At 25.3% G+C, this 14841-nt stretch overlaps 1 protein-coding gene and 1 pseudogene across 1 annotated transcript; both read left to right on the plus strand.

The window, feature by feature from the left end:
* The first annotated feature begins 1467 nt into the window (after positions 1 to 1467).
* On the plus strand, positions 1468 to 9290 carry LOC113548050 (coiled-coil domain-containing protein 40-like). Its single transcript, XM_026948709.1, has 14 exons — positions 1468 to 1633; positions 1968 to 2198; positions 2476 to 2691; positions 2757 to 2914; positions 4468 to 4712; positions 4855 to 5098; positions 5163 to 5345; positions 5451 to 5696; positions 5778 to 5952; positions 6788 to 6996; positions 7243 to 7458; positions 7653 to 7844; positions 8372 to 8530; positions 9057 to 9290. Exons 1-14 carry the CDS (start codon positions 1468 to 1470, stop codon positions 9288 to 9290), a joined length of 2874 nt encoding a protein of 957 aa, XP_026804510.1.
* Positions 9291 to 11750: 2460 nt separating this feature from the next.
* LOC113549618 lies at positions 11751 to 12250 on the plus strand (annotated as a pseudogene).
* The last annotated feature ends 2591 nt before the right edge of the window (positions 12251 to 14841 follow it).

Here is a 14841-nt window from a genome sequence, read left to right on the forward strand (position 1 = left end):
AGATAATGTTATAAAATAAATAATAAATGTTATTGCATGTAATAAAATTCATAATAATATAAAATACATGAAAGTTTAAGTTTTCACGAATGTTTTTGAATTATAACAAGATACCAAATTAGCATATCGTTATTTATCGTTTAAGTAAGTAATTTTGTCAAAATTGGAACTTAAAATGTCTGTAAAAAATAATTGTTTTTATACATCTTTTAGATTTTATTGTTTCAGTATGAACTACTTACAGATAATTTTTATTAAATTTTTAAAACTTAGCTACACAAAAAAAAAAATTAGTATGAATTTTTAATTACAAAATCGCTGGTGAATTTTTGCGATTTTTACGAATTTCGTCTTAGATATGTATTTTTAATATTTTTATACGGATATAGGAATGTATTTTGTGTGATTTTATATTAAATTTTTAAGCATTTTCACCCAACAATAATATTTAATCGATATTTATATAAAAAAGACTAAAAATATTGAAAACTTCTCATGCCCATAAATTACTTAAAAAATGTTTAAAAAATGAAAATTGTATTGTATAATGAAAATGATAATATAAAGGTTTGATGAAAATTTTAAGTATCTATTATTATTATTAATTTTTATACAATTTATACAATTATTTTACGGGTGAATATCGAATGTCGTAAATTTAAACTTGAAATGCTTCAAAAAAATTAATTTGATTTTCTAAAAAAATTATTTTTTTTTACATGTCGTCATGTCAGTAACAACTATAGTCAGAGCTTTGTATCACATTTTTAAATCTTAGGTATAAAAACATAATATGAAAATACATATATAAAATGAACTATGAATTTCTAACTAAAAATAATTTACTAATTTTCATGATTTTTATGAATTTTGAAGAAATTTTAACTTTTAACAGTTATAAAAAAACAATGTAATTATGGCTCCCCATTTTTGAAAATTAAGGATTTTTATTGATAACTTATCATGTAATACTCATTACTTATATACAAAAAAAAACTCATTATGATAAAATTAATACATTCATCGCTCCGGTCGGAATCTATAATTCTAAAATCTAACCTAACATATTATTTCAGTAAGTTATTTAAAATGTTTAACTATATAATATTAGGAACACTTACATAAGGTCTAGAGCCCACGTAGGCATGGACCTCCTCTACCTCGTAACTCCCTCAATATTATCAATAATTTCGAATTGTTATTGCATACATTTCACTTGTAGGTCAATTTTTTGTATTACATCCTTATTGTCTTTCAAACGTTGATAATCAATTGTAATTAATATAATTACATTAAATATTTGTGTAACTAGACCTAAGATAACTTTCCATAGTAACAAACAGAATGTTTTCAAAATCATATATTTATATGAATATGCAGCAATTGATCTTTTTATATATAGAATATAGATAACATATTATATTGTAATATATTTTCGTATTACTTATAATTAAGTTAAAAGACAGAATGTCAGAATACTTTGAAGTTATGAATGAATTAGAAAATTATATGCTAACAGACGAAGAAGAAACATTAGAAAATGATAATACACATTTCATGTCTATTGGAGATTCTAATGAATCTGCATCTCACGAATATAAACAAGAAATTGATAGCAGTTTTCATTTGATTGGTGAATAATAAAAAAAAAAATTGTGGATTTATATACTGCGTGGCTATGTAGTATGATTACAATTTTAAAATAAATGTTACCGAAAACAAGAAGTATAAGTAACAATTGTAATTGTAAAACTGTAGAAATTCACTATCCTATATTATAAACAATTCTAAAGGGGATTTGAATAATAATAATAATAATAATAATATAATTAAAGTATTTTCTATTTACTTTTCATGAGTTTACCTATACTATATTATTGTTATAACCATTATAAGATTTTAATTATACCTTTACTCCTTAATGTTTAAATAGAAATAAATTAAAAATTATTTTTTACATATCTTAGGGACAGAAACAGAAACATATGAATACTGTTCTGAAAGTATTATTTCTCTAGAACAGTCTGAAAATGTTAATAGTGGAACCATAACTTCTCAGACCACGAAAAACACATTAAAAAACCAACAAATCGTACTTGAACCGGATAATCCTCTCATGTTAAAAATTCAAAATATATTAAAAATACAGTTGTTGAAACAAAAGGAAAACATTAAAAAAGAAATATTAACTCTTGTAAGTATAATACATACATTTTACTCATGAAAATAACTCGGCTATTAAATCACCTAAAAAGCATTAATGAATATGTCTTTACATTTTCTGTAAACATAAACATAAACAATTTAAAAGACACATTTCTAAAATGATTTAATAATATTTATATTTTTACATATCATTACACAAACAATTTTAAATAATTAGTTTATGTTTTCAAATCTTGAATGTTAAATGATAATCATTCATAAATTGCACTTTATTACTTTGAAATTAATTCAAACGAATGTTTTAGAGAGGGATAGTTAAAACTAAAGAGAAAGATAAGTCTTCGGCTATTGACCTGATTAAAAATTCAAACTGTCGAGTCACAGCTCAGCAAAAACTATTGAATGACTTCCATCGAATGAAAGTGGAATTGGAAACAGTAAAACAAAAGTTGAAAATGAGTAATGAACAACAAATGAAAAACTACAAAGAAAATTTCGCAAAAACTGCAGACGAAGAAAAAAAATGTATGCTTTAAAAAATATATTATAATTTGTACTTAGGTATCTATAATTAATTTATGTTAGTTTAGTTTTGGTTTTAAAAAGACAAATAGAATGCAGTCGTGGATTTCTAAACGAACTTACTAAGTATGAAAAAGAACAAGAAATCACATTTAATAAGTGTAATCAAACGAAATATCAAACAAACCAGTATAAGAAAAAAATATTAAATAACGAACAAAAACAGGTGATGTTTACTTAATCTTCTTCTAAAAAAAACGCATTTATTATTTTATAAATAAACTTTATACACTGTATATTTGTAGTACAACTTGGTGCAAGTGCAATTGCAATTTGAACTTTTTCGTATGATTTATTTTATAATTGTTCAATAAAATTATATATATTCTACTTCTACAGTAAAAATGTACCTATAATTATATTGGAGCAACATAAAATTTAACATATAACTTTTATCGCCGTACAATTATTTTAATAGTGTAAGAACGTAGCATTTTTTTTATTATAACGACCCAAGGTTACATATCAATGACTCATTTTTTTAACGTTTCTTTAAAATGAATTTATCGAATAGCTCAAACTAGATTAAAATTATTGTAAGTAGATTTACTCATTTCATAAATTGAAAAATTGTCCGTTATAAGTAGATATAAAAAGTGAATTTTACAAGACATTTCCGGACAATATTGAGATAATAGCACTATTTCTAGTACAAAATTAATTAATAGAAATATTTAAAATATAAAATCAAATAATAAAAATCAAAAAATCATATTAATATTTTTTATTTTGATAAGATAACTCACTAAAATTCAAAAATTCAAAATATATTCATTTTTTTCGGGTAAAACTAAAGAAGCTCTTTTCTAATCTATTATTATGTGTAAAAAAATGGCTGCATCCGAATTGTGTGCCAAAAAATAAGCAGTTTTGGTCATCAACCGAATTGCGTGCGTAAAAATTTGAGAAGACGACCGGTTTTCGTCGACTTGCACATATACCATAAAAGTACTATTGTAAATATATCTACTAAATTCAATATAGTGTATTTTGGATTTTCTCTGGGGAATGAGGATAGATTAGTAAATAACGATTAGATATGAGAATATGACTATAATATGATAAGTACCTATATAGGTATTATAAAATTAAAAAAATGTAATTATTATGTATAGAAAATGATAAAATAAACATTTTATGAAAATTTCTGACATGTTTATTCGTTATATTATAAACGTTTAAATAATTTAACAACATCGATTTAAAATATAAAAAAAATATATCTTATACAAAATATATAGGTATCTATTAATAACTCATTATAATTTGAACAAAATAATCTATTTAGGTATTCATTTATAAAATGTGTTTTGAGTAATAAAGTAAATTTTTTACTGCATTTATATTGCATTTTCAATTTTTTTGAAATCTGACCGAACTAACATAGTTAGTCGGTCGACTAATCCCGCACGCAACTATGCTCAGTCGTGAAAATTTACTCAACCTAGAAAATGATTTTCGCACGCAGTTCGGAAACACCGGTAAAAATATCTATTGAGTCAGGGGGAAATTTCTCAGTCCGAAGGGGGGGGGGGTAATGCCCAATACCGCTAAACACCGGGAGAAATGTCCAAACAGGAACCATTAATAGTATATAGCTTGTAAACATTTCTCTATAAATAAACATTTTATACATTATATAAAAATTATATATTATACTATATTTTATAGTATATAAACATTTATAAGTTTATATTTTAAATGTATTTTATTTGTTAGGATTTGTTGTTAATGACTTTAACTCAAGAAAATCTTCGGTTGGAAGATCGTATTAAACAATTAGGTGAACAAGCAGAGAAAAAATATAATGAAAGCGAACTACTGAGACAAAAAGTTATGGACAATTCAATAGGTCTCGATGCTATTAATAAAGATAATGCCAAGTACACATTGTTATGGAATGAAGTTATAATAAGTATTCAACAATGTGAAAAATCCTCGCAGAAAAAAAATAAAACTTTACAGTAATAACTACTACAAATAATAATAATATATATATTAATTATATAAATACCCAGAGAAATTTATTATTTAATAAATTAATTGAATAATATTCTTAGATATAAAATATACATAATATAATATTCAAACTGTTTCTATTTTTAGAGAAGAGAAAAATAAATATCATATATTATTAACTGAGTACTACAGTTACAAACGCAGTTTAAAAAACGAATGTCAACAAAACGAAAAATTGCTCAACTACTTGAATAAATTTACACAAAATCAAAATAATTTACAAAAAGGGTTTAATACATGTTTAGAAAATTTAAACAATTTGAGAGATAAGTATTTCAATCTTTTAAAAATGACGGAAATCGAAAATCAAAACTTAGATGAAGTGATATTTGTGTGTATTTCGTAATATCAAATATTTAATATTTTGAATACAAATAAAAAAAACTCTTTTATAGGAACAACAGTCTGTTCAAAATGAACTAGATCAATTATTGCGTTTAAAAAATAACATATCAAATCAAAAATTAAAATATGAAGATCAAATTTTAGAGGAATATAATAATCAAACAATTACTGATAATTATTGTCAAAAAATGAATAGCAATATTTTAGATTTAAAAAAAAAAAATAATGAAAACGTAATAGCATAATTATATTATGTTAAATATAATATGTTTCTTATTTAAAATTAATGAAATCATACTTAATCACAATACAATTATTATTATAATTTATAAATATAGGAGTTATTATTAGTCAAGATTGAGAACGATGTTTGTCTAGATCAAATAAAATTAAAACAATATCGTACTACAACTTATAATTTAGAAAATCAAATAAAAGAACTCACCAAAGATCTGGATCAACAAGATTCGTACATTGCTTCATTGGATTCTAAACTTAAGAAGCTAGACACAGATATACAAATTAAATCAAACACGATTGAATCGGAATTCAAAGAATTAGAATTATTGAAAAAAAAACATGAAGCAAGTCAATAATATTTAGTATTAGTTAAATTAATATTTTTAACATAACATAGTTTCCATTTAAAATTGATTTCACTTCAGGTTGGTGATGTTATGACTCCACAAATGCAAATTGATCATGTTAGAAGTAACATTAATGATGTAAAAAAAGAAACCAATATCATAAAACAATATTGTATTCAAAATCAAAATAAAAATGTACAATTATTGAATGAAAAAAATAAACAAATTTTTGAACTTAATAAAATGCGTGAATGTAAGTAAGTATTTAATTATTATATAAATAAATGCTTATATAATAACAATTTTGATTCAATTAAATGAAAAAAAGTTTTTATGTATTACTCTAACATATACGAATGAAACAAATTTTTATATGTATGACCTATATTCATTTTAAAAAAAAATTCAATAAATATAAATAATATTGATTAAATAAATTATAAACTATTAAGTTAGTAAGTATAACTTTTTTTAAAATTCATTGCTGAAAGATCCTGATGATATTAATAATTTCATCTTTGTGTATGAATTGAATGATATTTCAATTTGTTGATTGACCAACAAACAAAGTATCCAGATATTCTTGCCTATTGGCTTATCGAAGATCTAGATTTGGTTTTCAACTTGTGTGCACAGAACTATAAGAACATATTTTAAATTTGAGTACTATGCACTACATGTGTTGAATAAACCAGACTTTGCTGTTCGTACAAAACTCTGCAGAGTAAAACCTTAAAACACATAAGTGATTTTCATTTTTCCATTTGGTTAGTAGCATCCAATATTAAAAAATACCCGAGAACCTCTAGAATGCGGAAATCGTCGAGTATTTGAGTAGGCAAAATAAATATTTGAGTTGTATTAAATTTAAATTTTGATTAATGTCTATATAGTCAATATTTAAGACAATTAATAACTTATTTTAATACAAAGTGTAAGAAAAAACAGTATAACGATAGACTCAATATATGTAATATGCATTTTAATTATAACATTATATACCTATGTACTTATGTTAGAATAATACACAATTTATTATTAAATCATTATATAGGTGATTTTTGAAACTTATTCATGATATATTTTAGATGATATACAAAATGTTATAAAGAGTAGAAAAGTTGATCACGAAATTGGTGCTTTATCTAAAGAACTTGATCAATATAAACGAACTCTTACGTATATGAGAAATAAAATTGTGGTATATAATGATGTTTTTGGTAAAAATAAAGGAAGAAGTAGTCAACTTTTAAACGAAAATGAATGGATACAAAATTCTGCTTTAGTTGAATTAAAGGTATTTATGTTATTACATGAAAACTAAAATAAGCAATACTCATTACTATATTGTAAGATATAAGATAAATATTTAAAATCATATTTATTTGTATAAGTACATAGTATACAATTAATATACATATTATATATATATATATTATTATACTTTTTGAAAAACTAAGTTTAATATGTTTTATTTTTTAATACACATATTGTGTTAGTGTTACAATATCTAAGTGTGACAACAACTAAAAATATTTTATAGGAAAATGAAAAACAATGTTTGGAATATATGGACCATTTGAAATTGTTGAAAAATGAATTGAATGAAATGAAAAAAACATATATTGAAAAACAACGGGAAAGTAAATCGTGGGACATTAAAGTCCAGTCGCTTGTTGAAATTAAAACAGAACTAAAAAATAAACAAGGAATTTTTGGCGACATTGATGCTACACAAAAAGAAATACATAAAATGCAGGTATATGTATAGTCATACTAACTTAACAATAATTTTATATAGTTATATTAGTACATAACATTTTGATTAAATTGTGATATTTATTAAATTTACTATTTAGTTTTTATTCTTTTTACTCGTATATAATATATTAATATACTATAGGTTAAATAATAATTTCTTAAAAAAATTTGATAAAATTTGTATGTTTGTAGATAATAGAAAGTAAATTAAAAAAAATATTGGACAAAATAATGATGGATTTAGAAAAATGCATATCGAAACGGGATACGATTTATACTACATTTGCAGCAAAAAATATTCGTTCAAATGTTAAAAACGATACTAAACAAAAATTGTTGAAGATCCTCGATGATTTGCGAATAAAGATAAAAAAAATTAAAACTGTAACTATTTATAATTATTTATGATAATCATTTAATTTAAATATTTATATAAGATTTATATTTATCCAAGGCTTTGCACCGGAATCATTTATTCGAGTTTTGTGTTTTGTGTGTTAAAAGAAAATTTGGGTTATTGAAATCGGGTGTTTTAGGTTAATTACATTTTTCTTTTTTTGTTTACCCAGTGATTTTGTAAACGTAAAGTATTGGAGATTTTTAGTTTTCCTTCCTAAAAGTAACAAGCAAAACTACTTTAACTTTTCCCTGTTTCCCACGAAAAAATCTAAGTAGTTTCTACTGTAAAAAGTATACAAAAGAGACACAAAAAAGACAATTAAAACACCCATAATAAAATTAATACATTCATCGTTACAATGATGAACTTTTACAGTTCATCAAAAAACTTTAAAACATTTTACGTATACTTTTGTATTAATATACTTTATATTACGATATTATACTTAATACGTAATAAAACTTATCAATAAATAATAAATTAATTCATACTTTTAAAATTTACTTTACAGAAATGTAAAAAAGTAGACAAAGACATTAGTGATGCACAAAATTACAAAATGGAATTAGAGTGTAAACTTACACATTTAAGAGATAAATTTATCGACGTTGAACAAAATACGGATGATTTAACAAATAGTATTGAAGATATGAATGCTTTAAAACTTAAAGTTTGTATATTGCTAGTAAAATGGTCATTCATAGTAACTTTAAGATTAGTCATTGAGTTGTACAGAGACCAAGTTATATTCAGTTGTATTTTATTTTGTATATTTTACATATCATAAGAACAAATAACTAATATTTTCTAAAAAAGATTTATGGTTAGTGCAAAGTACTAAAATTTTGAATTTGGTGAACTCAATAAATCTCTGCTCCCCACCCCTATTTGCACCAATTATTATCCATAGTAGTTGCTAAGTATATTGTTTTGTGCTTTAAATAAGAACTATATTTACGGGTAAATAGTTTAGAATAGTATAGTATAGTATTTGTATTATTGGTATAAATATTTTAGTAATACAACCCCATACTCTTCTAGTTACCTTAGTCCTTACTCAGTACTCTCCTAAACAATCCAACCTCGTCCGGTTTAGAAATTAAATTTTTTTTTTATTTTATTTCTTATCGGTGATGTGAATTAAAAATTATTTTTAATTTCGCATTCAATAACAGCCATGCATCTATTTTTTCTAGAACTTTTATAAATTAAACTATAAGCAAAATTGCATTAAATTCTTGGATGAAGTAAGAAAAGAAAAATACCGTTTGCTGATAAAAAGTGAATCCAAAATGAACGAAGCAATTATAGCCCAGCGTTTGAAAAATTCCAACTTAATAACTGTTGTGGAATGTTTAAAAAACGATTTTCTATACTTGGATGTTGAGTTAACACGTTTGTTATTAAGTCTTAAGTCTATTGATGATTAAAAAACCATAAAAAAATATATATACAGCAATAGTTATGTGTATGACTTGTGTATATAATAATATATAATTTATATATATCTAGTATCTACTTACTACATTTTACAGACAATATTAATATATTAAAGTGTTGTTAAAACGTATAGACCATGTGCGCATCACTGGTCTAAGCGTTTCGAAGTAGCATAACATGGTCTGATAACTCCATTCTTCGGTGCATGTACTGTGCACTAATCGAATCGTCAGGACTTCAGGAGTCGAAATAAAGTTAGTAGTAATAATAGCAGTGAGTATAAAGGCTCTTTACAAATAATTTTGTAAAATTACACAGCATATTTTAGGCTTAGTAAGTCTTAAACACTCATTATACTATTATAATAGTAATAAGTAATATAAGTACCTAATTTGTCGATCCTGTATACACTATACACTTGTAATATACAAAGACATTTAATTATACATCAATAATATTATTTCAAAAAGTTCAATATTTTGTTTTCACTTATATAATTTGTTGGCATTTCAAAACAAAATTCTAGAATATCTAAGAAATGAACGAGACATCAGCAATAGAGGACAGGGGTTATCGACATTTATGAATACAAATTTAAATAAAATGGACATAGAAGAATAATTAAAAAAAAAAAAAAATAAGATATAACGACTGACAAATAATTCTTTTATCAAAAGTATTTGATTTTCAAATATAAATACGTCCTAGAATTTTCGTGAATTTTGTGGGTAATTTGATTTTTATTTATTTGTGAGTCACCGATGCTGATGTATTGATGGTTTGCAGGTTACTTTGAATATAATATAATAATTATAGAGCTCGAATGTAGGTATAAACGCCCTTTAAAAATATATTGAAAAATGTCTTTCAAAAAATGCATTTATGACCTAAAAACTCTAAAATAATGTCCTAAATATACTCGTATAAAAAAATATATTATTTATTAAATAAATTAAAATTATTATGTAAAAAATAATATAATATAAAAAAATTAGTAAAAAATTAAATTACATTTGCATTACACTGTACAATAAGAGCAATTTACAATTTCAGCCTTGTCTAATTTAAAACCGGATTACTTAATTTTTAGTTGAAAATGAAAATAATTTTTATTACGAAGTTCTGTGTAGTACTTATATTTCAATGAAGTCAATTTTTTTAGTCATAATATGAGAAATATGTTAAAAATGTTTTTAAAAAATTAAAAACGTCAAAAGACGTTCTTAAATTAAACTTGACTTAATGAGTTGAAAATTAGTGAATTTTCGCAGTGTTAATATATTTTATAGAAATAATATAAAAAAATCGAATTTTCAATCCTCTAAGCTAGCTGTACATTACTAAGATAATATTACTGTGTAAAAAACACTATTGCAGAAATGTTACACTATACATTGTATTGTATTGTAACACATCTAAATCGACGCACATTATAAACGTTGTATAATGTATATCTTTATAAAAATATTTTTAAGCCTAAGTAACCATGTTCACTGAGTGTGTATTTATGTATTATTTATTGGTTATTAATACTACGTAAATGTTATCTGTTTTTATTTTTTCCTTTTCTGAGTCACAGATCATGTCTAATCTGTCAGTGTTTACACAAAACATGAAAATTAAATGTTTAGCTTATTTTTCGTATCTTTGCGTAAGTAGCTAATGACTAATATGATAATATAATATAATAGTGTGTATATAATATTTTAGTCATATAGGCAATGCGTGTAATGTAAAAATAACTCGTTGAAATATATGCATCAAAAAATAAATAAATAAGGTTTTATTTTTTATGCATTAATTATATTTGTATTTTTATAAACTGCAATATTTATTTTAATAATAACAACTAAGTATTGCTATTTTATCATGTAATTCATTATCAATTTATTTTATTTGAGTTAATTTGATATAACTTAGTAAATAGTTCTTTTCTTTAGCTATTTATTTAGTATAATTTAAACATTGTATGTATAGTTTCGGGATACACAGTAAAACTCACATTAATATGTGTGATTCTTATCGTATTCTGGTTGGCCGTTGTAATTATATACTATAATTCAATAACCATAAATACCAGAAAATTTGCAAAATTGAAACTAGATCGCATTTTAAACACAAAAAACGACAAAACTATTAACTCGCCCTTAATCATGCTTTGTACTATGAAGTCACGAATTACAATGTATATATATATACTAATTTGTTTTTGTAGGTATTAACGATACAAACGGCTTATTATATTCACTTCTTTTATCGATCACTTTTCGCATTGTAGTCTTGTGGCTCGGAGTATTTTATAGGTGTGTGTCATCAATGCGGATGTGTTATCATTTTGACATTACATTGGCTTTTGTTTTATTTTTAAATTTTTTTTATTATTATTATTTGCAGTACATAAGAGCTGATGAAGCCTTCTAATTATACATTTTTTAGAAACGACTGTCAGAATGACTGCTAACGACGAGAGCAGATCATACGTCTACCCAGTCTGTTGAAGTCGGCTTATCACGCGTGTAACAAGATCCAGCGGGACATGTACGATGAGCTAGAGGTGATAGACGTCGATTTACGAATTTGCTGCGAGTCGCTGTTCAAAATCGTGAAACTGAATTCGGAAGGCGATGGTTTCGACCCGATCGGCGATAGACGTTCTATGTTCGCCAAAGCGGTGCACGACGATTCGATCGAAAACGCGGTGTACGAGGTGGCCGCGTTTCACGGGCATCTAAATTGCCCAAGGTTTGCTCGCGAAATCGGCGTTCTCTGGCACGACTCGTCTAAGTAGGATCAATCGGCGTGCGATCGAACCGCGTACACGGACAACTTGGACTGTTTGGTGTACGCACACGAGAACGGCAGTGGGTGGAAGACGGCAACGTGCTACACGGCCGCGGACGGTGGACAACTGGAGTGTTTGAGGTATGCACACAAAAACGGCTGCCCGTGAAACAAATTCAAGTATTCTTGTGCTGCGATGACTGGACACTTGGAGTGCTTGAGGTATGCGCACGAAAACGGGTGTTCGTAAGACGAAAATATCTTTTTAGGCTATACGAAAAATGAAACAGACAATTAAAATAGACAGATTTTAATCCAAAGTCACCGTGATTAATGGTGATCATTTTTCGTAGCCTTAAAAAGATATTTTCGTCCTACGAATTCCTGTTTTTGATATACATAATTTAGTTGCGGTCATTAGGACGCACGACAATTGAACGCGTATAATTTTGAAACATGTTATATTTTGACCGCGAAGCCAAACTAACCCCATAACAGTTACAAAGAATAAATTATTTATTTTGCAAAACTACAATTTTTTTAATAATACCGGCAATACCTACAACGACAATAATGATAATATTAATTTGAACTGACAACTTAAAATATGTTATTATCATTGATTAGGTACCTATAGAATCTATTATATTTCTATAGGTACCTAATCAATGTTTGTACTATAGGTAATAAATTAAAACTAAATTTATGTATTCACATGTTTAGTGCTGCATATGCTTTATTATAGTGTTTTTGATGAGTATTGAAAATTAATTAAATTCAGTTTCCGCCCTATGCCATCGTCGAAAAACTCAAACATTCCATAGGTAACAGGTATAAGTTCAATACAGATATGGTGACCAGACGTACTATTTTTCATTTTCGTAGGACAGTATTTTTTTAAGTACATAAAATTGTACTCTATTTTTGAAAATAAAAAAAGGTTAATACATGTTTATCATTTTTATAATCTAATATTAATTTATATTTTATGGTTCGAGCTAATGCAATCTGATATGATTGGTAGCATAGTTAATTTAATTTGTTATCTGTTAATATGTTTTCTACGTATTCAAATTTAACACATGGTATTTTTACCAAAAAAAAATGTACTTTTTTTTTAAAATGTTTATATCTGGTCACTATAGGTATAGGTATTTAATGTAAATGTATAATAATATATATTTTTTTTTATCGTTTATGATGAAAATAGCTCATTAGCAGATAAATTATAATTCATAGGATATACCTATATACAGGAACAGGATCGTTCTCTTGAATGTAAGCAACTTGTATAATATAAACTCCTTTATGGTGATACATACTACGTTATTATAAACATCATTGATCCATTGTGCTTACCGACCTACCGGCCAGTTTGACACAGGTATCAGTTCTGACGTCTTCGATTAACCTGCAAAGATATCCGGCCTCGCAAAAATTGTTGTTCATGTTTTCAATGTTTCTACTGTTCTACCCTCCTGTTTTCAGCCACCGCGAGAGTCATAAAATCATATTAATATTATATTGTAATCAACGTTATTGTATTATCCCAAATCGTCAAAAAGAATTCGAAAAGCACAATTATTTTTAAGATTTTACATGGGCTAATACGATTAGTAACCATAAGTACCATGTACACGGGTGCCCGGGGGCTAAGGCACTCATTGAAATTATTTTGGGGTGCTAGGCACCCATTAGAGTATTGGATATTTATAACGTGAATTTATATTCAAGTTTCAATAATTTTCAAAGAATATCTTTAAGTTTTCAAGAAGTACAATTGAAAATTGAAAACATAATCAAATCTTTTTTTGTTTAACTTATTATTATTTATAAAGAAGCTATCAATTTGATAAACATTTATTTTGTTGTATGATTATTAATAAATATAATATTTTATAATTAATGATGAAATTGCATTTTTTAGTGTACAGAATGGTTAATATTATTATATTGTAATTATATATATATATATATATATATATACTAATAAAATCCATAAGAAAATGTTAAGTAAGTAGTAAAATCATAACACTAATAGACGCAATTGGGCTCTCTAAAATTAAAATATTAGAAAATTGGATTATAACTATAGCCCTCATGGCGATTCCGTGCAATTTTTTTAATTTTACAGGGAAATTGTTGTTGACCAGGGGTTCAGCCCCATCCCCCAAATTGTGAATTTATGTCTATGATACCAAAACTTGGCAAGGCACCCATTAAGTTTTTTTAAACTTGGAGCCTATATTAGTAACAATAAGTAATCATTATTATTTATTATTATATATTCGGATCGGTAGGTACAAGAAGATTCGCTTGTTTTTGCACGCATTGCACGACACGTCGACGCACATCACTTAGTGTGTTGCGAATAAATCGGTATAATCAAATGATATATTATTTCACTGTTCAATGTTAATTGTTAATATTATTCTCTCTTTGAAAATCAACAATTTCACTATACGATTCCGATCGGGGCAATGATGCAAATTTCATATTAATTTAATTTCAAATAATTTCATTATTTTATAATTTATGGTTGGAGCAAATGCAATCTAATATAGTTGATAGCATAGCTAATTTAATTTGTTATCTGTTAATATGTTTCTTACACATTAACAAAGTTTTGTATTTATTTATTCAAATTTTACACATGGTATTTTTAGCAAAAAAAATTACTTTTTTAAAATTTTTATATCTGGTCACCATAAATTGTTAATATTTTCAATTTTAATTTTAAAATATAGACATTTTTCCCGT

The sequence above is a fragment of the Rhopalosiphum maidis genome, chromosome 4 (genome assembly GCF_003676215.2).
Source record: "Rhopalosiphum maidis isolate BTI-1 chromosome 4, ASM367621v3, whole genome shotgun sequence".
In the NCBI taxonomy this organism is placed as follows: domain Eukaryota; kingdom Metazoa; phylum Arthropoda; class Insecta; order Hemiptera; family Aphididae; genus Rhopalosiphum; species Rhopalosiphum maidis.